Genomic DNA, 26,101 nt, shown 5'->3' with positions numbered 1-26,101 from the left:
CATTAGGGAAATTTACCATTTCATTACACACCCATGTATACAAATCTAGTCCCCATATATTAGACCTCTTGTGTTTACAGACTGTTTGTTCAACAACAACTTTTGGGTAAGATGCAAATTTCTTTCCCCTTGGCATTAGGAAAACAGAAACCATCATCTTCAACGCTTGCCACCAATTCCATCCAACTCTTTGACCACCTTTGTCACATCACCTGCTTTTGTCACCTCCAGATTCCGCTGTTCTGATACTGTCCTTGTTGACCTCCACCTTGTGTAAACTTTTCATCCAAAAACCTGCTGCTTGTATTCTATCCTGCACCAAGTCACTCTCACCTGAGCCCCATTCTTGCTGACCAATATTTGCTCCCAACCTACCAAAGTCTATACTAAAAATTCTCATCCTTTTATTAAAATGCTTTCATAATCTTGTCCTTTCCTGTCTCTGGCATCCACATCACAACCCTGCAAAATTCTGTGTATCTCTATTCCTGACTTCTTGTACATACCCCTGCTGCATTCACCACCCTTTGCTGTGCTGTTAGGTGTGTGAGACTGATGACCTGAAATTCTTACTGAAATTTCCTCCATCTACTGTTCTTTCTGGGAAACTTTCTTTTAGAATGCACCTACCATTAATTCGACCAAACCTTTGTTCATTGCTCCTAATATCTCCTCCTTTATCTTGATGTCAATTTCTGCCTTTATTTGATGTCTTTCTTTGTTAGAGAGGCTGTGTTAATGCAGGTTTTTGCCTGATCATTGTCAAATCTTTCCAGAAACGTGTTCTTCTTTAATGTATATTTCTGCAATTGTACTGGTTCCCAGTGATTATTTCTAGGTTACCTTCAGAAGAATGTAAGTCACAGCATGTAGTGATCAGTAAAACAGGACAATCTGCATTCAGCATTTACTCTGCATCAAATATTTTAATGTGAAGGCCTGAACTGTGAAGTGCAAATTTTAGGGTACTAAATGTTATATATATTTCCTATCAAAGGTACTAATTATCAGTTGCTCTCATGGCAAACATTTGGAAGTTTTAACCTGTATATGTTTTGTCTGAAGTTAACACTATTATATGTTCATGGAAGCAGTTGGTGTGGAACCCGCTTGTCCCATCTCAATGTTTCTTCACCAAGGGCATTAGATGCCATCACAGCTGTTGTAGCTTTTCCCACATTGTATAATGTTGAGCTGATTATTATCAATCATAAAACTCGGGCACTAAAATAATTGACTATTTGTTTTCATTGAAAATCTTTATTTGCACATTGGTCATTGGGTGAACATGGAACAGTACAGCACAGCACAGGTCCTTCGGCCCACAATGTTGTGCCGAACTTTTACCCTAAACCTAAGGTCTAGCTAACCTCCACCCCTACCTTATACTATCATCCATATTCCTATCTAATAGCTGCTTAAATGCCCCTAATTAGGGTGACTCCACTACCCTCTCCGGCAATGCATTCCACACCCCTACCTCTCTCTGAGTAAAGAACCTACCTCTGCCGTTTCCCATTTATCTACCTCCACTCACTTTAAAACTATGCCCCCTCGTAATAGCTACCTCCACCCTAGGAAAAAGTCTCTGGCTGTCCACTCTATCTGTACCTCTGATCATTTTGTACACCTCTATCAAGTCACCTCTCATCCTTCATCAGGTATCCAGGCTGACACTCAATTTATGAGTGAGTTCCCAAGCACCTGCCCTGTTCAGGCCCGAAACGTCAGCCTTCCTGCTCTGATGCTGCTTGGCCTGCTGTGTTCATCCAGCTCTACACCTTGTTATCTCAGATTCTCCAGCATTTGCAGTTCCTACTATCTCTGTTCTAGCCGCTGCTCTCTTACGTAGTCGTTCTTCATTTCCTCCTGGTCTTGGGTTCAACTTACTGCATTCTCCTTTGTATGCCTTTCACTTTCCTCTTCATCTGCCCAATTGCCCTCAGCCTATTGTTTATCTTCACCTGTGCACTCATTTCCCTGAATACATTCTCCCTGCAGCTCTCTCCCTCTCTCTGTCGATCCTCTGGATGCAGAGATCCTTCAGCATTGATCTCGACAGGTTGGGTGAGTGGGTAAATCAATGGCAGATGCAGTATAATTTGGATAAATGTGAGGTTATTCACTTCGAAAGCAAAAACAAGAAGGCAGATTACTACCTGAATGGCTGTAAATTGGGAGAGGGGAGTGTGAAGTGGGACCTGGGTGTCCTTGTGCACCAGTCGCTGAAGGTAAGCATGCAGGTGCAGCAGGCAGTAAAGAAGGCAAATGGTATGTTGGCCTTCTTTGCGAGAGATTTTGAGTACAGGAGCAGGGATGTGTTGTTGCAGTTGTACAGGGCCTTGGTGAGACCACACCTGGAATAGTGCGTGTAGGTTTGGCCTCCTTTTCGGAGGAAGGATTCTCTTGCTATCGAGAGAGAGCAGCAAAGGTTTACCAGGCTGATTCCAGGGATGGTGGGTCTGACGTATGAGAAGAGATTGACTAGGTTAGGATTGTTTTCACTGGAGTTCAGACAAATGAGGGAGGATGTCATAGAGACTTATAAAATTCTAACAGGACTGGACAGGGTAGATGCAAGGAGGATGTTCCCGATAGTGGGTGTGTCCAAAACGAGGGGTAACAGTATGAGGATTCGGGGTAGACCATTTAGGTCTGAAATACAGAGATATTTCTTCACACAAAGAATGGTGAGCCTGTGGAATTCATTACCACAGGAAGTAGTTGATGCCAAAACATTGAATATATTCGAGAGGCGACTAGATATAGTACTTGGGGCGAATGGGATCAAAGTTTATGGCGAGAAAGTAAGATTAGGCTATTGAGTTGGACGATCAGCCATGATTGTGAAGAATGGCGGAATAGTCTCAAAGGGCTGAATGGCCTCCTCCTGCTCCGATCTTCTATGTTTTTCTCTCTCTCTCTTTCCATCCCTCATATCATTCATTGCATTTGACTCTGAGTTTGGTAATGAGTCTTCATTTGAGGTTATTCTGTATGAGTGTTTCCTTTAGCACTTGTTTCCTCATATGTCTAAACATAGTTCCTTATCATTCTGTGTTTATATAGTATCGCAGACAGGTGTTGGAAGAATCCCAGAAGTTGAGTGAAATGCTGAATAGGTAAGTCGGGGGCTGCATCTCAGGGCAGCTAAGCTTACATTAAACCAACTTTAGGAAATGTCTGCTTTTATCAAGAGCTCAACATTACAGTTTTGAGATTAAAGTGAAAACTGCAAATTGTTGATTACTGTCCTGCAGCAACGCAAAATGACCTCTCTTGTGTTGGAACTCCCAATAAACAAAATACGCATTCATTTATCCTCCATCTCCACATTAGAAAAGGCCACAGTAACTGGGAAATTCTGGATAAATAAAATTGCCTGGTGGAGGTGGATGGCATTCGGCATGCTGAGAGTCTTTAGACGCACTCAACTTTGAAATACAGCCTGTGAATACCAATGAACATACATTCCATACTAAGGAAAAGCAAGAGTTTGATTCAGCATTGAAATTCAATCTTGAATTTGTGTGAAACATAATGAATCAAAATGGAACACTTTAACACAAATGTTAAGAGTATATTAACATTGTTTTCTTGTATGCAGATGGTGGGCCTTAACTGGTGATTCACTTGCACCCTCGTTTAAAATACAAGCCAAAGCCATGCATGTTTGGTTGAGAGATGTGCTTTTATAATGCAAAATTCTGCAAGTTAAAATCTGTAGAGGTTAGCTCCAGTTCAGTGCTTCACCAAATAGCTTTCTGGGATAGAATGCAGGTATAAATTAAAGATATTTAAGGACTATGAGCCTGTATTGATATTACTGATTTGAAGATTTTTTTTCTCTTTTTGTTTCCTTTCAGAACAGAAACTTGTATTTATATAGTGCCTTTAATATAATGAAACATCCCAGGGTGCTTCACAGGTGCACCATAACAAAGTATGATACCAAACCACAAGAGATGTTAAATCAGTTGACCAAAAACTTGAGCAAAACCGCAGGTACTAAGAAATGTATTAAAAGGGGAGAGTGAGGTAGAGGTGTGGAGACGTTTAGGGAAGAAATTCTAGTGCTAGACAATGAAAGCGCAGCCACCAGTGATGGAGGGGTTATGATTGCGAATGCTCAAGAAGCCAAAGTTAGAAGCGCGCAGGTATCATGGAGGGTTGTGAGGTTGGCAATTATAGATTGAAGGTAGGACAAGACCATAGAGGGAAACCAGGGTATTAAAATCAAGTCATAGCTTCACTGGAGGCCGGTGTAGGTCAGCGGGCACAGACGTTATGAGGGAGTTGGACTTTCTGCAAGATAGGCCGCAGGTGGCAGAGTTTCCTTTATCCTCAAATTTATGAAGTGTACAAAATGTGAGGCCAGGCAGGAGTGTAGAAATGTGATGATACTATGACTTTAAGAGGTGTATTTTGTCCTTTTTTTTTAAATGAAGAAAGATGGAGACAGAGATATTGAGTGGTCTGCTCAAAAGCAATAGAGTAAATGGCTTGTGGGGCCTTGGGTTTTTTTTTAAACTTGGAACAATAGAAACAGCCTGAATGGGTGGGGTCAAGCTCCTGGGTCAAGAACCAGGATTTTTAATTTTAGCTTTCTGCTGTTGCTAGAGTCTTGAAGCTGGGTGTGGAAGCTTTTATTCCTCTCTCTGTTATAGCTAAAAGCTAGGGTTGTCGTCCTCCTGCTAGAATTGCATGTGCAACAATCTATTTGTGGGATGTTAGTAAATTGGAACAGTTAATTAATCGTAATTAATATATATATATTATTTTGTTAAGCATTTCGAGAGAGTTACAGCTAAGCCAATTCTTTTCTTTTTATTTTGTCTGTATTTTAACTGTGGTGTAAAAATAAAGTGTGTTTTGCATAATGTCGAGTAGTTTGACCAATCAAACTGCATCTGGAATGCAAAGCCTTACATCTACCTTTAAAATAAGAAAAAGTTAGGGTCTAGGTTATCTTCTAATTCTATTTTGAGGGGGTCTGGTCCATAATAGAAGTGACAAATGCACAAATAATGGTTTCAGCAGCAGATGAGCTGAGATGAGAAAAATCAAGCAATGTTGTGGAGGTGGAAATTGCTGGGTGGCATGAATATAAAGCAGGATGCTCAATTCAAGTGTTGAGTAAATGCTTAAATGTGAACAAGTAAGGTTACAGACAGACTGGATTTATGTCAGACTGTTGTTAGTGAGGAGGATAGAGTTGGTAACTAGGAAACAGTTTGGAGTGAGCACCAAAAACAATAGCTTCAATATCTTCCTAATGTTTAATTGGTAGAAATTTCTGCCATCCAGTACTGGATGTTGGATCTTGTTTACTACTTGTTGCTTTGCTTTCCTTTTAAAGCCAGATTGATGAAGAGTTTGGAGTAGTTGAGAAACAGGAAGAAGAGGCAGCAGATGAAATTGATAACGAAACTGATGAATGTAGCTCCAGCACCCTTTGGGTTGATAGATTCACTCCCAGACAGTATACCCAGCTGCTCAGTGATGATGTAAGTAATATCGTCAAAATTCTCATCTGGTTTGCTTGTTGTACAATAAAGCAATATTGTTAAATTAAATCTGAGCTAAGCAATTCTAAGTTCTTTCTATGAAAATATGAGGTTGGGTGAGGAGAGGAATTTTAAAATGTAAAACAGGCCTTTGAATTCTGCTAGAGCACACGGAGCTTTGTTTTATTTGTTTGTGGGACATGGATGCCACGATTTGGGCAGCATTTATTAATCCCTGATTGCTCAAAAAACGCAGTTAGAACTGAAGTGCATTGCTGTGGATTTGGAATAATATGTAGGCCTGACCAGGCAAGGATGACCACTTTCCTTTGCAAAAGGACATTAGTGAACCAATCTATGTAGTCACAGTTAGACTAGCTTTATATTCCAGATTCTTGTGATGAGTTCACATTTTACCATCTACCAAGGTGCGATTCAAGCTCATGACCCCAGAGCATTACCCTGGGGTTCTTGATTACTGGTCCAGCGATGTTTTCCATAGAATCTTGGAATCTCTACAATGCGGGAAGAGGCCATTCAGCTCATTGTGCCTGCACCAATCCTCTGAAGAGCATCCCAGCCAAAAACCCCCACACCACCACCCCCCCACCTCAAAAAGAAAGAATCTCAAGATGTGGTAATTGTGTGACATGAGGTTCCAGGACTATGAATAGGAAGGGTGGAGATCAGCTAGCAGCTGCAGAGAATTAAGAAAGATGTGCTGTTCAAGAACTTCAACATGTCATGATTTGATCTTAAAGGAAGGAGGGACAATGCTGGAGGATGCAGAGAAACCAATAATGTCAGTAAGCATTTGTCTGAGGAAGTTCAGTCAGATCTTTGGCAAAAAGGCAAGGAAAATTGAAGACAAACTGCTCATTTTAGTTGACTATATTAAAGAGAACTAAGGGAATCCTCATTACAACCAAAGCTCTTTTGCATCCAATGGTGTAGTTGAAATGTAGTTATTATTGTAATGTAGGAAGTGCAGCAATCCATTACATAAAACAATAGTGTGCATAATAACCAAATAATCTGTTTTACTGACGTTGCTTCAGAGATCAATATTAACCATACTAATGGAATGACGAAATACATGTTTCACGGGCACAATCAGGCTGAATAGCCTGTTTCTGTGCAGTATCATTCTTCGATTCTAGAAAGGTGAGGAGAACTCTGTGATTCTTCTTCAGATAGTGCCTTGGGATTGTTTGTGTCCATCTAAAAGAACAGACAGAACCTCAGTTTAACATTTCGCCTAAAAGATAGCACCTTTGATAGTGCAGCAATTCCTGAGTATTGAGCTGCAACATCAACCTAGAATATGTACTAAAGTCTCCTAAATGAACTATTTAAATTTTTAACACTCTCACCGGGAATCAGCAATAATAACTTTTAAAACACTGCAGTGTAACATGTGACCTGAATTAGGCAACATTCTTCACTTGATGTCCTCCATGATCTTGCAAGTGTACAAGCGATCAATTTTTCTAAATTAACGTTGAAAAGAATGCTGACTTAGATTATTCCATTGATGAAGACATCGTACATATAACTATATTTTGGCCATGATTTGGGAATCATTATGCTTCACCTCTCAAACAGCTTTGTTGACCTTAGATTTTATAAAGATCGGCATTACCATCTCTCTTAAAATACCTGCAAATTGAAATGTCAGTCTGGACAATGTAACATTCCTCAGAGTGTTTGTAATGTTTAAGATACCCGTGTTAAAAAGTATGAAATGAGCTAAACTTTAATCACATCCCAATGTAATCATCTAAATGGAAATGCTATCAAAGGTTGACTACACCCTCTACTTCAAAAGGGAAATAAACAGCTTCATCAGAAATTCAGTTTCCCTTCTAGCCAATCCTGACAATGGTTATCACCATGGTTCGCTAGCTTTTGTACCTTGGTCAGTTTTTATTAGCAGCATTGTAATAATTTTGGGTTTTTTTCTGTGATTACTTGTTTCAACTGCCTTGCAATGCAATTAAGATAGTTCATTATTTGATTTTTGATTTGATTTATTATTGTCACGTACCAAGATACAGCGAAAAGTATTGTTTTGCATGCTGTCCAAACAAATCATGCCTTACGTAAATACATCAGTGTAATAGAACAGAATGAAGAATATAGTATTACAGCTACAGAGAAGGTGCAGAGAGGTCCATTCATAAGTCTCATAACAGTGGGGAAGAAGCTGTTCTTAAATTTGCTGGTATGTGTTTTCAAACCTTTGTACTTTCTGCCCAATGGAAGAGAGTTTAACCAGGGTGGGAGGTGTCTTTGATTATGTTGGCTGCTTTCCCAAGGCAGTGGAAAGTATAGATGGAGTCAGTGGATGGAAGGCTGGTTTTTGTGATGGACTGGGCTGCGTTCACCCTGTGTTTATCAGTATAATTTCTTGCGGTCTTAGGCAAAGCAGTTGCCGTACCACACTGATGCACGGGATAGGATGCTTTCTGCAGTGCATCTGTAAAAATTGGTAAGGGTCATTGTGGACGTGCTGAATATCCTTCGCCTTCTGAGGAATTAGAGGTGTTGGTGTGCTTTCTTAACTTTAGAAGTCCATTCTTGGATATTATATGTTGGTGTCCGTTTTTTATGAGAGCTAGAATGTAACTGCGTTAATGCAAAGAGATTATTGCTTTGATGTGCACAATATTATATCAGTTACATCTATTAGATATATTCTATCAAATGATAAAGTAATTCTCTGGATCAATTTTAAACTTAACCACTTAAATCACTCCAGTGTTGAAAAGATAATTATATGCTGTGTACAGTCATGTATGTCAAGTTGCCCATGCAGGTTCTAAGGACTGTTTCTCATTCCAGTACACTAATCGCTGCCTACTGAAGTGGTTGAAAATGTGGGACACAGTAGTCTTTGGCCAGGAGAAACCCGTGAAGAAAAGCAAGCAGCTGGTAGAAAAGCACTCGTCCTTCAAACAGTCTCAGCAGCTGCAGCAGAACAAATGGAAGAGCAAGACTCAAATTACTGAAGAGATCCTAGATGCAGAACTTGATGCACATAACAGACCAAAGTACAAGGTAACTGGGTGCCAAAGCAAGTTCTTTCAGCAGAAGGTGACCATAAAGAGATTCAAAGCAGCTGTGAGATTAATTGTATTTGTTGAATGTTTATAAGAGGCTGTGCATTCTATTGAACTGGCCCATAATCTTAGTCACAGTGTCATAGAAAAAGCCTTCTCATCAAGTCTGTGCTGACCTATCTCCACAAATCCCAGTTTCCAGCACTTGGCCCATAGCCTTGAATGTTATGACACTTCAAGTGCTGAGCCACGTACCTCTTAAAGGTTGTGACGTTTCCTACCTCTATTACCTTCCCAGGCAATGCATTCCAGATTCCCACTAGCTGTGCATTCCCACTGGATGACAAAATATTTCCTCAAATCCATTGTAAACCTCCAACCTTAAAATTAAGCCTCCTCATATTCAACCTTCACCTAAGGGAAACAGTTGCATCTCACTCACCCTCTCTGTGCCTCTCAAAATCTTAAACACCACAGTCAGGTCCCTCGCACAGCCTTTGCTGCTCTAAAGAAAACAACCCAAGTTTATCCAGTCTCTCTTCATAGCTAGACTGCTCCATCCTAGGCAACATTCTGGTGATTCTCCTTTGTACCCCCTCCGGTGAAATCACATCCTTAAAATCCTAAATGCATTAAAGCAAAATAGATACACTACAACAGTAAATTCAATTGACAAGTAGTTCGTTAACTACAAAACACCTTCAGACATCTCTATTGTTGTGAAAAATGCTATGTTGTTGCAGGTTTTTATCTGCGCAATTATCATTATCTCTCCATCCCATCTGATTAGAAGCCATGTGGGGGCAGCCATGTTGTTCAATGTCATGAAGCTCTGCTGCTCCAAACACAGAAAGAGCCAATAGATTATGGATAGACTTACCGAATCATAAAGTCAGTGAGTTGAACTTCACAATAGACTCAGACGTTTGTAGCACAGAAGGAGGTCATTTAGCTCATGATATCAACAAAGTTTTGACTGTACTAATTCCATTTTCCAACTCTTGGTCAATAGCCCTGGATTTGATTTAATTTATTATTGTCACGTGTACCTAAGTACAGTGAAAAGTTTTGTCTTGCAAGCAGTACAGGCAGATCATACCATACAAAGATCATTGGGCGATAGAACAGAGTGAGGAATACAATATTGCGAATGCAAAGAAGATGCACAAAAAGCAGAATCAACATTAGATTTGAAATTCAGAAATCTAATATCAGCGGAGAAGAAGCTGTTCTTGAACTTGTTGGTACACATGTTTAAGTGTTTGTATCTTCTGTCTGATGGAAGAGGTTGGAAGAGATTATAACTGGGATGGGAAGGGTCTTTGATGATGTTGGTTGCCTTTCTGAGGCATTGAGAAATGTAGATGGAGTCAATGGATGGAAGATTGGCTTGTATGATGGTCTGGGCTGTGTTCACAATTTTCTGTAGTTCTTGCAGTCCTGGGCTGAGCAATTTCCATACCAGTCTGTGATGCATCCAGATACAATGCTTTCCAAGGTGCATCAATAAACACAAGCAAATATCTAAATACTGCTTAAATGTTACATGTGTTTCTTCCTCAACCACCCTTTTAGTCAGTGAGTTCCAAATCCCAAGATCCCCACGTGAAGAAAGTTTGCTGCACCCACCTCTTTCTACCTCTTACCTTAATTCTATGCCCATTGGTTACCCCTCTGCTAATAGAAAAAGTGTCTTCCTTTCCACTTTATTTATGTGCCTGATGATCTTATACACTGCTATCAAGTCTCTGCTCAACCTCTGGTACTGCAAGGAAAACAACCCAAGCCTATCCATCTTTCCCTCATAACTCAAACCCTCCAGCCCAGGCAACATCCTGGTAAATTTTATGATGTGGAGGTGCTGGTGTTGGACTGAGGTGGACAAAATTAGAAGTCACACAACACCAGGTTATAGCCCAACAGGTTTATTTAGAATCACAAGCTTTCGCAGCACTGCTCCTTCATCAGGTGATGTGGAGGGAAGTGCACAGGCACAGAATATGCAGATGGAGAGATACCTCCTCATGTTATTCCAGCCTTTTGGTTTGTCTCTAGCACCATCTTATTTTTGATTATTTGTAATTCTCTATCTGCCTTAATTAATCCATTCATAGATCATCCCTTCACTTGCTATTCAGCTGTGACACTTTTGATCACCTGCAAAGACTAATTATTCAGCCAGTTAACACTCCACTCATAATTCATACTTATTTCTTGACACTGTTAATTACCTGGAATTATCTTGCCATTACCTCTCCACCTATATATTCTGTGCCTGTGCACTTCCCTCCATTTCAGCTGGTGAAGGAGCAGTGTTCTGAAAAGCTTGTGATTTTAAATAAGCCTATAACCTGGTGTAGTGTGACTTCTGACTTTATAATGCAATGACTAGAACTGTGCACTCTACTCTACTTGTGGCCTAATCAGCTTTTTGGACAGTTCCTGCATAATCTCCTTGCTCTTATTTTCTGTGCCTCAGCTAATAAAGATGAGTATCCTATTTGTCTTCTTAACCAGCATACCTAACTGCCCTGCTACCTTTAGGGAACTTGAGGTATGTACACCAAGGTTCTGTTGGTCTTCAGTACTTTCCAGAGTGCAACCATTGATATTTTAATCCCTTGCCATGTTAGTCCTCCCCAAGTGCATCGCACCACACTTTACTGGGTTGAATTCTGTTTGCCACTGATCCTCTGAGCTGGCTAGTCTGATGATATCTTCGTGAATTTATGACTATCCTTACCCACCAGTTTACCATATACCCAATTTTTGTGTCATCTGTGAACTCGTTGATCGGTAACAATGAACAATGTTGAAAAAGTTCAGGACTACACCCTGAAACTATGGTTGGGATGATGGACTTTCACTTTGTTATCCACATTCTCTCACAACAGACTAAAGAACACTGTATTCCAATAAGGTGGCCCAGCTTGGAACCAAGATACAGAAGTAAAAGGCCAATATTGCTAAATTGCTGTGATCCCATCCCTAGATCATTTGTATACCTGTTGTTTCTCGGACACCCCACCAGTCTCGATTCTTAATTATTTATACGATTGCTTAAACAGGATCTATTCATATTTAGATCTTGATTTATTGTTGAGCTTTTCTTTAACTTTTGGAGTGCTTTCACAATTTTGAAGTTTGTGTAATATATCTGCATCTAAATAAAAGCTGGAACATGATCTCTATATTTCAAGAAATGGGTCAAATTAGCTGGTCTAGAGTTCATTGTCATTGTTGATGTAAGCATTCCTTTTTCCATTATGTCACTGAAAATGAGCATTGCTGATGAGTGCAAACTGCAGACCGTGTATACATCTTCACATTGAGCTAATTTGGAATTCATTATATTGACTGAAAATTGCTTGCTTTTTTTTTCACTCATGGGACGTGGGTGTCGCTGGCTGACCAGCATTTATTACCTGTCCTTCGTTGTCCTTGAGAAGGTGGTGGTGAGCTGCTTTCTTGAACTGTTGTGATCCATTTGATGTAGGTAGATCAACAATTCCGTCATGGATGAAATTCTAGGATTTTAACCCAACAACACTGAAGGAATAGCGATATTATTCCAGGTGAGGATGGTGAGTGGCTTGGAGAGCATGTATAAGGGGCGATGTTCCCATGTATCTGCTACCCTTGTCCTTCTCGTTGGAAGTGGTCATGGGTGTGGAAGGTGCTGTCAAAGGATGGTTGGTGAATTTCTTCAGTGCATCTTCTAAATAGTACACACTGCAGCTACCGAGTATTAATGGTGGAAGCAGTGGTTGCTTGTGGATGTGGTGCCAATCAAGTGGGCTGCTTTGTCCTGGATGGTGTCAAGCTTCTTGATGGTTGTTGAAGCTGCACCCTTCCAGGCCAGTGAAGAGTATTCCATCACACTCCTGACTTGTTCCTTGTAGATGGTGGACAGGCTTTGGGAAGTCAGGAGGTGAGTTACTTGCTACATTACTCCTAGCCTCCAATCTGTTCTTGTAGCCACTGTGTTTATGTAGTGAGTCCAGTTGAGCTTCTGGTGAGTGGTAACCTCAGGATGGTGATATTGGGGGATTCAGTGATGGTAACACTATTGAATGTCAAATGGTTAGATTGTCCCTTATTGGAAACGATCATTGCTTGGCATTTGTGTGGCACAGATAGTACTTGCCACTTGTCACCTCAAGTCTGATGTTGTCAAGACCTTGTTGCATTTGAACATGGACTGCCTCAATATCTGAGGAGTTGTGAATGGTGCTGAATATTGTACAATCATTAGCGAACATCCCCACTTCTGACCTTAGGATGGAGGGAAGGTCATTGATGAAACAGTAAAGATGGTTGGGCCTAGGACTCTACCCCGAGGAACTCCCGCAGACATATCCTGGAGCTGAGATGACTGACCTCCAACATCCACAAACATCTTTCTATGTGCCAAGTATGACTCCAACCAGCGGAGAGGTTACCCCGTAATTCCTATTGATTCCAGTTTTGCTGGGTGTCCTTGAAGCCACATTCAGTTAAATGCAGCCGTGATGTCAAGGGCTATCACTGTCACCTCATCTGGAACTGAGCTCTTTTGTCCACGTTTGAACCAAGGCTGCAATGAGGTCAGGAGCTGAATGGCCCTGATGAAATCCAAACTGGTTGCCACTTAGCAGGCTATTGCTAAGAATGTGCTGCTTGATGACATCTTCCATCACCTTACTGATGATCAAGAGTCGATTGATGAGGCGGTAATTGACTCAGTTGGATATGTCCTGCTTTTTGTGAGCAGGACATACCTGGGCAATTTTCCACATTTTGGGTAGGTGCCAGTGTTGTAACTGTACTGGAACAACTTGCCTAGAAGATTGTCGAGTCCTGGAGCACAACCCTTCAGTACTATTGCTATAATGTTGTCAGAGCTCATAGTTTTTAGAATACTCATTGCCCCCAGCGGTTTCTTGATATCATGTGGAGTGAATCGAATTAACTAGAAACTAGCACCTGTGAATTGGGACCACTGAAGGAGGCTGTGATGGATCATCCACTGTCCACTTCTGGTTGAAGATTGCTGTGAAAGCTTCCGCCTTATCTTTTGCACTGATGTGCTGGGCTCTTCCATCGTTGAGGATGGAGCTGCTTGTGGAGGCTCCTCCTTCTCCTCCTCCACTGAGTTGTTTAATTGGCCACTGCCATTTATGACTGGACATTGCAGGACTGCATAGTTTAGTTATGATCCACTGGTTGTGGGATTGCTGAGCTCTGTCTATCACTTGCTACTTATGCTGTTTGGCATGCATGTAGTCCTGTTTGGTAGCTTCACCAGGTAACACTTCATTTTTAGGTTTGCCCTCCTGCACTCTCCGTTGAATCAGGGATGACCCCTGGCTTGATGATGATGGTTGAGTGGGGGATATCCCAGGCCATGAGGTTGTAGATTGTGTTGGAGTACAATTCTGCCATTGATGGCCCACAACGGCTCATGGATGCCCCGTCTTGAGTTGTTCGATCTGTTTGAAGTCTTCCCATTTAACACAATGATAGTGTCACACAACATGATGGAGGGTATTCTCAATGTGAGGTGAGACTTTGTCTGCACAAGGACTGTGCAGTGGTCTCTCTTAACGATACTGTTGTGGACAGATACATCTACAGCCAGCAGATTGGAAAGAATGAGGTCAAATATATCTTTTTCCCCCTTGTTGATTCCTTCACCAACTGCCACAGACCCAGTCTAGCACCTGTATCCTTTAGGACACAGCCAGCTCCATCAGTAGTGCTGCTGACACCCCACTCTAGCTGGTGGACATTGAAATCCCTCACCCAGAGTGCATTTTTTGTCCTAGACACCCTCCGTGCTTCTTCCAAGTGTTGTTCAATATGGAGGAGTTCATCAATTGAAGGGGGACAGTATATGCTAATCAGCAGGAGATTTCCTTGTCCATGTTTAGCCTGAAGCCATGAGACTTCATGAGGTCTGGAGTCAATGTTGAGAACTCCCAGGGCAACTCCCGCCTGACCATATACCACTATGTCTCCATCTCTGCTGGGTCTGTCCTGCTGGTTGGACAGTCCTATGTCTCGGGGTGATGATCATGGTGCCTGGGACATTACCATACTCATGGAATCACGCCTCAATGTCAGGCTAATGTCAATTTTGGCACTAGGCCCCCGATATTAGTAAGGAGGACTTTGCAGGGTTGGCAGTGCTGTTTTTGCTGTTGTCATTTCTGGTGCCTAGGTTGACACCATCTTGTAGGTCACTTATGTATTGAGACTTTGTAGTGATTGTTACAACTGAGTGACTTGCTAGGCCATTTCAGAGGCCAGTTGAGAGTCAGTCACATTACTGTGGCTGTGGAGTCACTTGTAGGCCAGACTAGACCATCGCCTCCCCCTTTATTAAAACTGTGCGAAGTCATCAGAGTCAAAAAATTTAAAACAGAGTTATGAACAAATTACTGTTCTACTTTTTGATGGTTTGCAGCCTGATAAAATGACTAACTGCTTGTGTTTTGCTTCAGGTGTCAGCTGTGGTTTTAGTGGATTGCATAGTTGTGTCCGAGTTGCCTGTTAAGGTTGTGGTTTAAAGCTTCATTCCAGTTGTTTGAATAGGCATAGCTGCAACAAGACTAAAGAAGGCTGCACTGCTGTAGGCTTCTGTTTGTCAGATGAGATATTAGCCCCTCAAATGGGTTTAACATATCCCGTAGCATTATTTGAAGTGAGATGGGAGACTCCTGGCCATTCTGTATTGAACAGTTACTGAAACAGATTATATTATTATTTTGTGTGCAATATGAATGTAAATTTGTTGCTACATTCTTTCCCCTATCTCTAGGTGGCACTGTTGAGTGGCCCTCCAGGTCTGGGGAAAACAACACTGGCCCATGTCATTGCAAAACATGCAGGATACAATGTTGTGGAAATCAATGCAAGGTGAGCACATGAAATTTAACATACCACTCAAAAACTCGCCTTTGAACCCAATTCGTATTAATTTGTTAAGGAAACCCTTACTTCAGTCATTTCTCACCAAATTACATTTGTAGCATTCAGCAAACTGCTACAAATTCATTATGAATTAAACTTATAATTGCATTATGAGTTTTCTGTTGTGTGTAAAGGGAGGTGAGGGTTGTCGTGCATGTCAACAGTTATTTATTTTCCAATATCTTTCGTTTCTATCCCGTTTCTGGTGACTTCTAATGCATTTCAAGAGGACGATTATAGTATTTGAGCTGTAGTCATGGAAATTTAGTTTTGCAAGCGAGGCATATGTGCACTCACTTGTTTGAATTCCTCAATTACTTGTCACGTCAAAACTTCTAATCTTTCTTGAAAAACATAATCCGTTCTCTCATCACACTTTGCAAACAGTCTGACAAAATCCTTGACAAGCCTCATGTAGGAAAAAAGCAGAAGGAATTAGAGCTACAGAATCACCATGGCGTAGAAAGACACCGTTTGTCCTTTCAGGTCCACGTCAAAGATCGAATGTATTTTGTTTCAGCTGGTTGCTGCAGCTCAGTGGGTGCCAATCTTACTTTGAGTCAGCTAGGTTGTGGGTAGGAGGCCTATTAAGGACATGTCAGCCCATTGACTAGATAGCCACTGCTGTGCAATATAAGGGGACCTCTGCCCTGTTGGAGTTGCAGATGAAATGTTAAAGCAAAGTGCCCTGACGTGGGTGTAAAGATCCTATGGCATTTTTCAAGGAATGGGAGATATTCTCCTGATGTGAGTCGGATTGTGCAGGGATATTTGTGCTGATGAAGCTGGAGTCCACACCCTCAGGAGGGGGGAAGAAGTCAGTCTGGTGAGAAAGGGAGGTACTAGGGCAAGGGCCAGAAAAATGGGGGGTAAGTAGTGTATCAAATAGGCAGCTGTATATGTTCAACTGTGGAGTAATGCTGTTCAACTCCTATTTAGTGATGATCGCAGCCCTGAGATCTTCAAGACCAGGATCGAAAATGCCACCCAGATGAAATCTGTGCTTGGAGCTAACGAGAAACCAAATTGCCTGATCATTGATGAGATTGATGGTGCTCCCAGTGTGAGTCTGTGTTCTGAATTAAATCACATAGTTAAAGAAGCTGGAACAGTTTTTAGCATTTGTGAAGACCACCACAGAGAGATTATATGAATACAAATGTGCAGTCACACCCTCAATTAAAAGATTAACTGAGAAGATAAGAATATCACATTATCTTTCTTAAACCGTTTATCTTGTTGAACATGGACTAGATTTTTATCAGGACAGTTCCAACACTTGAGCTTAACATCATGAATGAATGCAATCTCCCAATCTGACCTACAGGCACTAGTTTCTCAAAATAGTGAAGATTTGCAGTATTTTTATTCTTCCCTTCAATACAGGTATTAAAGTCATCTCTACGTGAAAAAAATAGTCAAGTGGGAGTGCTCTGAGTTGCCGCTTGTTCTGCTGTGGAAGGGGGCAAAAATCTTACTTGGGCAATTATTTGCACAAGCCTACAAATGCTGTAAATATAAAGCAGCAATTATATGAAAAGAGAAGGGTCATTAATCCTACAGGTAAAACTGAAAGGTAAACATGCTTTTTAGTTGAATCAGGATGAAAGGGATAATAACACCAACTAATCTAGTCAGAAAGGGACAGTATGCGTTGAAAAACATTTCAGTCTGCTGAAAAAGTGTTAGTGTAAGAAATCAACTCTGAAAAGCAGAAACATTTTGAAAGCACATAGAAAAACACCATTAACCTAAGCTCACGTAAAGTTGCTGCCCGTTTCCTAACTTTCACCAGGTCCCATTGACCCAAAGCACTGCATATTAGAAACTACAAACAATTTACGTATCAGCTTGCATGAATCTAATAAGTGCACTTGCCGTAACTTCCTCAGGAGATTGATTAACAACAAACCAATTCAGAGTTGACTTCAGATCAAAAATATAGGATCCTCATGTAGATATTACAGTAAGTAAACAAAAAACTGCTCCACATCCAATTGTGTCAAGAGCAAAATATTTATGCAACTTTTTAAAAATGAAGTCTGGAAGAAATCTCACTTTTATAGTCTGCCTCAGGATTTTACTGACTTGCATGGTTCTGATGGATTTTAAAATGCTAATGCTTATTTTCAAATCCCTTCAAGGCCTCAGCCCTCCTTAATTTTGTAACCACCTTCAGACCCACAGGTCCTTCATTTCTGGTTTCCTGTCATCCCTTATTTTTCATCACTCGAGAACTGGTGGTTATATCTTGACTGCCTCAGCCTTAAGCTATGAAATTCCCTATTTCTGAGCTAGGAGGCCCAAGTTCCAGTCCCATCTGCTTCAGTGATATGTAATGTCATCACTGAGTAGATTGATTAGAATAAAAAAGGTATGAAATTCCCTTTCCAAACTTCCATCTTTCTGTCTCTCTCTCTCACTGTCTCACTATAAAGTATAACATGTAATCTTAGTTGTAGCCAACTGGTGTTTTGCGTTTAATATTTATTTAATCTCACTCTCTGTCTCTTCCTCCCACCCCTCTCTCCATTTCAGGTACTGTTTAATACCTACCTTTCTGTTAAATTCCATATCTCGAGGTTCAAAATTCAGCCTCCACCTTTTCCCTGAAAGTCTAACTTTGGGTGACTTCACAGTGTCAGACCTCTTCAGTTTCACTCAAATTAAAATGAGAAAGTTACATGCAGAGAAGGTAGCCATTTAGCCTATCATGCCTTGGTTATCTCTTTGAAAGATTGATCCAATTTGTTCCATAGCCTGGCAAATTTACCACCTCAACAAGTGACATCTTTGTATTGTTTATCCCCCCTGCATCTCTCTCCCTCTCTCTCTTTTCTTTTCTCTCTTTTCTCGCTCTCGCTCTCGCTCTCTCTCTCTCTCTCTCTCTCTCTCTCTCTCTCCCCACCCCCCTCCACACAACGCCCCACCCCATCTCAATCTCTAACCCACCCCTCATTTTCAGGCCGCAATAAGTACACTCATGAACATCATCAATCGTAAAGATGTGAAGGAAGATGAGGCAGCAGCAGGTGGTGGAAAGAAGAAGAGGAGAAAAGACGGAGGAATTTTGCAAAGGCCCATCATCTGCATCTGTAATGATCAGTTAGTATTTCTGTTAATAAGGTTTTGGAGTAGGTTTTTAGCTCGGGTTGTGGATGTTGTGGTTGGTTGTCTTGCCGAGCTGGTTCATTGTTCCGCAGACGTTTCGTTATCCTGCTGGGTAATATCATCAGTGCAGCCTCCGATGAAGTGCCGTTGTGTTTTCCCACCAGTTGTTTAAACTCTGGTGTCAGTTGAGCTGGATTACCTCACTTCCAGATTTCCTCTGCAGTGGAGTGTATATAGGGCCTCGCTCTGTGTGTTTGTTGATGGCCTTCTTAGTGGAGAACCAGGCCTCTAGGAATTCCTGTGCTTGTCTCTTCTTGGCCTGTCCTAGGATCCTGGTGTTGTCCCAATCAAACTGGTGATTTTCCTTGTCCATGTGGATGGAGATGAGTGAGTATTGGTCATGTCTTTTTGTTGCCAGTTGATGGTCGTGTACTCTTGTGGCTAATTTTCTTCCTGTCTGTCCAATGTAATGTTTGTCACAGTCTTTGCAGGGGATCTTGTATATGATGTTGGTCCTGTCCATAGTGGGTAACAGGTCTTTGGTTCGGGTTAGCAGTTGCCGTAAGGTTGATGTGAGTTTGTGTGCTACTCTGATGCCCAATGGTCGTAGGAGTCTTGTGGTTAGTTCAGATACGTTCTTGATGTAAGGTAGCATGATGAGTGTGTCGGGGCGTGCAGTATCTTCCTGGTGTCGTTTGTGTAATAGGCATCTTCTGATCCAGTACCACCTCCAAGTATTCAAGGACAATGGATACCCAAACAACTGGATAACATCATCAGGTTGCACTGATGATGTTACCCAGCAGGGTAATGAAATGTCTGCAGAACAACAAACCAGCTCGGCGAGCTAGCATTTCTGTTAATAACTGAATTACTGATTGCTGCTTCCTGAAATCATCTAATCAAAAGACTAAAATGAGAACTAGCAAGCATTTCATTTTTATGCCAAATCTTGCTAACAACACTTGGATTTAAAAGGGGCCCTTATATAGGGAATTGGGAGGGAGTGGGATCATGGCGGGGTGTATGTGCCTTTAAAGTGGTGCATGGGTGTGCCATAGGTGCAATCAGTGTGCAGCATGTCTGCTTTGCTGTGTGTCTCTGAATACAGTAGCTCTGTCAGTCCAATTGTGATTTCCTACACACATTCCCAATGTACTTCCACCCTCATGCAATCAGAGAGTGAGTGAAGGACTTGCTGTGACGATTGGCTTGGAAGCTCTCCAGTCTGATTCCCCCTAGCAAACGCTGTTAGCTAATCTCAGCTGACAGTAACAGTAAAATTGATTTCCACAAGACATCTGGGTGAAGAGCAGTTCAAGTTTGCCAAAGTCTTGCTGTTGTAACCCTGCCTGTACATTCAGGTGGTGTTAGGCGAGGCCAAGGTCGAGCTTATTGAGATGTCCTTCTAACTAACTGGCTTGCCGTTACCAATCGCGCACAGTTAATGTCTGATCGGTGAAGTAAGGAAAGACAACTGGTGCTCTGAATCTTAGACCACAAGAGTCAGCATGTTCAGAGGCAGTGTTGTGCTCCTGCTAGCACTTACCTTGCAACCAGAAGGTTGTAGGTTCAAATCCCACTCTGGCACATATGCACAAAAACTAATCTTCAATGGCAATCCAGTACAGTACTGAGGGAATAATTGTCGAAGGTCCTAAACTGATGCCACATCTACCCTCTTGTTAAAGATCCTATGGCATAATTTTGAAGAAGAGCTGGGAAGGTTACCCATGTTGCCCTGGTGAATATTTGTCCCTCAATCAACAACATGAGCATGATTTGTATTACATTGCCTGGAGGAGCTTACTACATATGAATTGATAGCCTTGCTCTGTTTTTGCAGTGCACACAACAATTGAACTTCAATAATAACTTAAAGGTGCTATATAAATGTGAACCGTTCATTAATTTTATGATCAATAAACAATGCAGTTCTTCATGGTTTTGCTATAAAATTTTGCATTATAGAAGTTACAGTTTATCTGTAAAATTGGAATGTTGTTCTGATATAGTTCTCATTAATTCACTCTTTCGACAGGTATGTGCCATCACTGAGACAGCTAAGGCAACAGGCCTTCACATTAATCTTCCCTCCAACCTTGCCATCCCGGCTTGTTCAAAGGCTACATGAGGTTAGTATGAAGGGTAAGACTAAGCCAACATGCCAGGACAGTTTGAAAGCTGCCAGACATTTGTTAATACAGGTAGTTCTTCTATAATATATGTTTTGTTAACATGAATTGGCTGTAACATAATTAATGAACAGTGGATGCTGTTTGGATAATGCAAACTTCCTGCCATATTGTTATAGCGATTTCCCTATAACGCAATTTTATATGGCTCGAGGTTATACAAGAACACCTCTTTCGTGTTATAGGAGAAGTACCTATAATGAGTAAAACATGTTGAGTGAAGCACCAGTTCTAATAGTTTTGTTTAATCTTCTATATGTTTGGCGTGAGGAGATTTACAGAGCTTTGATCTTTCTGTTGTTTAAGAAGTATAAAATGCAATCTTGCTCTGTCATTATTACTGACTATATAAGCACAACTATATATTGTAGTTTGATGTTTGTAGTTAGAGCCCATCAACTGGCAACATGAAACTTAGTGAACTATGGTCCCAGTATTTCTGGACAGTGAAAAATGCAGATAACACCGAGACTATCCCTAGTACAACCAAGATCCTCATTTGAATTTTTGTCTTTGGTTTCTTGGCTGGCTGCTAACAAAGTTGAGAAGTTAAAAACAATAGAGACTGCTGGAAATTCTCCGCAGACACTGCCAGACCTACTGAGGTGTTTTGGATAGTTTGCTTTTATTTTCAGCATGAACAGCGTTGTTTACTTACGTGGTCGAGGAGTTGTTGAGTGAAAAGATCTCTGCGAGAAGTGGGAGAGAGCTTTAGCGGGGAAAGATTGCGGAATCGGGACTAAAATGCATGAAGTAGTGGAAAATGTTTGAGGTTTACTGGAGCTTCTTTGATTACACAATGTTGCTCACTACCTTTGACAGAAAATAGTAACAGAAGTGTCCCTGAAATAGATTGATCCAAGGGGTCCAGTTGAGATAGAAGGTCACGCACTGGCCTTTGTGCTGGAAGTCTCTAGTTTCAAGTCCAGCCCAAATTGAAGAGGTGAAATTCAGTGATAGTAGGAACTGCAGATGCTGGAGAATCCGAGACAACAAGGTGCAGGGCTGGATGAACACAGCAGGCCAAGCAGCATCATAGGAGCAGAGAGGCTGACGTTTCGGGCCTAGACCCTTCATCAGAAAAGGGGGAGGGGAAGGGTGTTTTGAAATAAATAGGGAGAGAGTGGGAGGCGGATAGAAGAGGGATAGAGGAGAGGATAGGTGGAGAGGAAACAAACAGGTCGAAGAGGCGGGGATGGGGCCAGGAAAGGTGAGTGTAGGTAGGGAGTTAGGAAGGGGATAGGTCAGTCCAGGGAGGACGGACAGGTCAAGGGGGCGGGATGAGGTTGGTCGGTAGGAGATGGAGGTGCGGCTTGAGGTGGGAGGAGGGGATAGGTGGGAGGAAGAACAGGTTAGGGAGGCAGGGACGAGTTGGACTGGTTTTGGGATGCGGTGGGGGGAGGGGAGATTTTGAAACTTGTGAAATCCACATTGATACCATTGGGCTGCAGGGTTCCCAAGCGGAATATGAGTTGCTGTTCCTGCAACCTTCGGGTGGCATCGTTGTGGCACTGCAGGAGGCCCAGGATGGACATGTCGTCTGAGGAATGGGAGGGGGAGTTGAAATGGTTCGCGACTGGGAGGTGCAGTTGTTTGTTGCGAACCGAGCGTAAGTGTTCTGCAAAGCGGTCCCCGAGTCTCCACTTGGTTTCCCCGATGTAGAGGAAGCCACACCGGGTACAGCGGATGCAGTATACCACATTGGCAGATGTGCAGGTGAACATCTGCCCTGCTGCAGATAATGTGGAATGGATTTGGGCAACTCCCTCAAGGTCTTGATGTGATTGAATGTGAGATAAGCAACGATATCACATTGATTTGTGGCTGAGGTACAGGTTTTCTTCTGTAACCAACCATCCAATGCCTGATGTAGATGCTGGCGTAAGGTACCTGAAATGAGGCAAATCTCCTATTCCCTGGAGCTTCACTTGGCTGGATCTGTGCACGCACTCTCGTGTGTGTGTGTGTGTGTGTGTGTGTGTCTTTGATTTTATGATGGAGGTTCAGTTCAAATTTAAGGACTGTTTATTCCCTTTCTCCATGCTCACTTAGATCACCGTTCAAACAGGGATGAACGCAGACATGGGAATTCTTATGAGTTTATGTGAAAAAGCAGAGAATGATATCCGCTCTTGTGTGAACACTTTACAGGTAAGTTGATCAACTGACCTTTCATTGTACTTTAGGATTATACATCAAATTTAGGGAAGTGATTCACTTCATTTAATTGTTCACTGTTTGAATAGTCTAACAGTGTGTTCTGGTTAAATGTCACCACTGCTATTAATGCTCATTATAACTTTTACTATTTTGGATTCGTGCTGAGTGAGGCCATGGGGAAACAAAAAGCCAACCTTAAAATGAAACAAGTTTGCTCAATTGTCAGCTCAAATGATTTTCTAACAATAGCAAGTAGGCAAAAATAGGCCCTACGTCCTGGACTTGAAAGCATAAGACTATTGTTTCTTTCTGTTGTGTGTGCCTGTGTCCAAGAGCATGAGTGTGTCTACATGTGCACATATGTGCCTTCTCTATCTGATTATAAGTATCAAATAGGAGTGAGGTCAAGTTGGATTGATTGTTCCACTGATAATTATTATCTAGGCTTTTGGAGAAATTTCCAGGGGTCTATGGGGACCATGTGTAGCACAAGACAGGGACTTTTGACCTTTGTGCTTCTGAAGAATACCCTCAGCCATAGAGTTAACAACTAGCACGCACACACAAAAATAGTTTGCATCTATAATGTATGCCTCAGCTTTGGGCTCACTTTTCAATATTAAAAGTTTCCATGAGCAGCATACTACAAGTAAATAATAGACCTAGGACCAGAATGTGGGAGCCTGAGATCTTGGTGGTGATCACATTGAGCAGTTTGATCAGCTGCATATGTCATACTAATCTATAACCAACAACTATGAGAAGGTGCAGTCAACTGGCTAAAGAGTGAGAGGTGAAGTTAGTTAAACATTTATTGATATTTTGGTTATATCTTCATTCACTATTCCACGGAATACTCATCAAACTCCATGGCTCTGCTATGATTGGGGTCAGCATGGCCTGTTAGGTGAAGAACCTTCTGTTGCCATCACAATTGGATATGGGGGAGAAGAGGGTACTCGAGTCTCCCTACTCCAATATCAGTGGCAGCAACATATGAGTCCGACCTGCAACAGAGCACTGTATTAAAATCATGATTTTGGAACTAGGTTAAAAAAAGAAATATAGCCTATTTCAAGTCCTTGTTCTTAACTAAATGGGGCACCACTGACATCGGTAGTGATCAGTCTCAAGTTCCTATGTTTCACACTGCTCTCAGAATGGGAGTTTTAAAAGATTCTTTTCTTAAATGTTGTTCATTTACCAGATATCTTGACAGCTTTTTGCTGATCCTTAGGGGGCTGAGAGCCTACAGTGAAGTTGTCCCATTGTAATGGGTGCAGGTTTGTCTGTATTATAGTGCCTGTTAGCTGCAACACTCTGTTAAACATCAATCATTGGCCATTTGAGAGGTCCCAAAGGGCCTTGCATGAAAGGGGAAATAAAAGTTATCTTTTTTTAGTAAGGATGTACTGGTCCTTTTAATGTGTGCCATCCTTATGAACTATCGTGCCTGGCTGATCACTGCAAGTACTCAAACGTTTACTCCTCACTGCAAGTGTTCTGATTCTGCTTTCTCCCCCACCAGAGTTTCATCGGTTCATAGCCAGGCTTCAGTCTTCTGAGGTTCTTCTTCCTACCCTTTGGAATCTTCATGCTGTCTATCCTGTAATCAAAATCTTCCAAGGTCTTTATCCCCTTCCTTCAGAGTCCTCTCCTTTCCAGCATTTCTTTCTCTCAACTCCTTCCAAGGTCTGATCCACCTTTGTTATCTTCTCTTTTGTGTCTCTTGGACTCCATTTTAATTTCAACTCCTGCCTCTGGAAGTATTTCCCCAGCTTGCCACCAGGCTTTACCTTGTGCTTTAAGCCAATACTACTGTCCCCACATTGAGATACTAGTCAGGAGTATTTCACGCTGTGACTGTCCACACCTAGACTGCTGCTGAGGAGGCTATTTGCTCATTAAATGAACACAGGAACAGGAATAAACCATTCAGCCCCACGAGCCTGCTCCACCATTCCATAAGATCATAGCTAATCTGTGGCCTAAATCCACATACTTATTAAAATTTAAACCGGACAATTGCATTAGCATCAACTGCTGTTTAATGGAGAGAATTCCAAACCTCCACTACGCTTTCTAACCTCACTCCTGAATGGCCTGGTCCTAATTCTTTGATTGTGCCCCCGGTTCTAGAATCTTCAACCATGGGAATAGTTTATCTACCCTGTCTATATCCTGAAAATCTTGATTAGATCGCCCCTTCACCTTCTAAATTCTAGAGAATAAAGGCCTAATTTGTCTAATCTCTCCTTAAACTTAACCCTTAAAGTCCAGCTATCATCCCTGTAAATCTGCATTGAACTCCCTTCAGGGCCAAAACATCCATTACAAGGTGTGATGCCTATATCTGCTCACAATACTCAAGTGGGGTCAATCTAGGGTTTTGTATAACTGCAGCATAGCATCTGCATCTTCGTACTCCAGCCCTTTAGAGATGAAGTCCAGTATTCCATTTGCCATCTTGACTATTTTCTGCATCGGTTCGTGGCATTTTAGAGATCTGTGCACCTGAACCTCCAACCTTGTTGGACATCCACTGTATTTAACTTTGTACCTTCTTAAAAAAGAACCCGATCTATCCTTTTTAGGCCCGAAATGGATAAGCTCGCTCTTGCTTAAATTAAAATCCATCTATCACAGCTTTGCCCGTTTGCCTAATCTATCAATATGCTGTCCTAATTTTATGCTGTCGTCAACACTATCTAAAATGCTGCCCAATTTTGTGTTGTCAGCAAATCTGGATATTTGACTTTTTGTGCCATTTTCGAAGTTGTTATTGAATTGATTTGAATCATTTATTGTCATGTGCATTCAGTAGAAAATGCCGTGAAAATTTTGTACTGTCGCCATGCATAGGCGCCATTCACATTATTTAAAAATAGTTTTAAAAAGAAAAGAAACATTGTTCAATTTTTCCTTTTCCTTTTCCACTGCTACAGCCCACACCATGCTGCCGCCAGAGTCCCGCTCCGGGCTACACCAGCCCACGCCACGCCACTGCCCGAGTGTGAGTAATTGATGACCCAAAACAGATCCCTGCAGGACACCACCAGTTATGTCCTGCCATTTTGAGTACTTACCCATTATTCCAGTTCTCTGTTTCCTG

At 41.7% G+C, this 26,101-nt stretch overlaps 1 protein-coding gene across 2 annotated transcripts in view; it reads left to right on the top strand.

The window, feature by feature from the left end:
* chtf18 (CTF18, chromosome transmission fidelity factor 18 homolog (S. cerevisiae)) overlaps window positions 1-26,101 on the top strand; it is a 102,538-nt gene that overhangs the window by 18,450 nt on the left and 57,987 nt on the right. For both annotated transcript variants that reach the window (XM_048609904.1, XM_048609905.1), the window contains exons 6-13: window positions 3,070-3,122; window positions 5,360-5,507; window positions 8,352-8,567; window positions 15,372-15,469; window positions 16,463-16,586; window positions 18,489-18,628; window positions 20,676-20,769; window positions 22,882-22,980. In XM_048609904.1, coding sequence (XP_048465861.1) covers window positions 3,070-3,122; window positions 5,360-5,507; window positions 8,352-8,567; window positions 15,372-15,469; window positions 16,463-16,586; window positions 18,489-18,628; window positions 20,676-20,769; window positions 22,882-22,980 — 972 coding nt within the window. The remainder of the gene's footprint in view (window positions 1-3,069; window positions 3,123-5,359; window positions 5,508-8,351; window positions 8,568-15,371; window positions 15,470-16,462; window positions 16,587-18,488; window positions 18,629-20,675; window positions 20,770-22,881; window positions 22,981-26,101) is intronic.

Source organism: Rhincodon typus, chromosome 21 (genome assembly GCF_021869965.1).
Source record: "Rhincodon typus isolate 14 chromosome 21, sRhiTyp1.1, whole genome shotgun sequence".
NCBI lineage: Eukaryota > Metazoa > Chordata > Chondrichthyes > Orectolobiformes > Rhincodontidae > Rhincodon > Rhincodon typus.
This window is presented reverse-complemented; position numbering and strand designations above follow the sequence as displayed.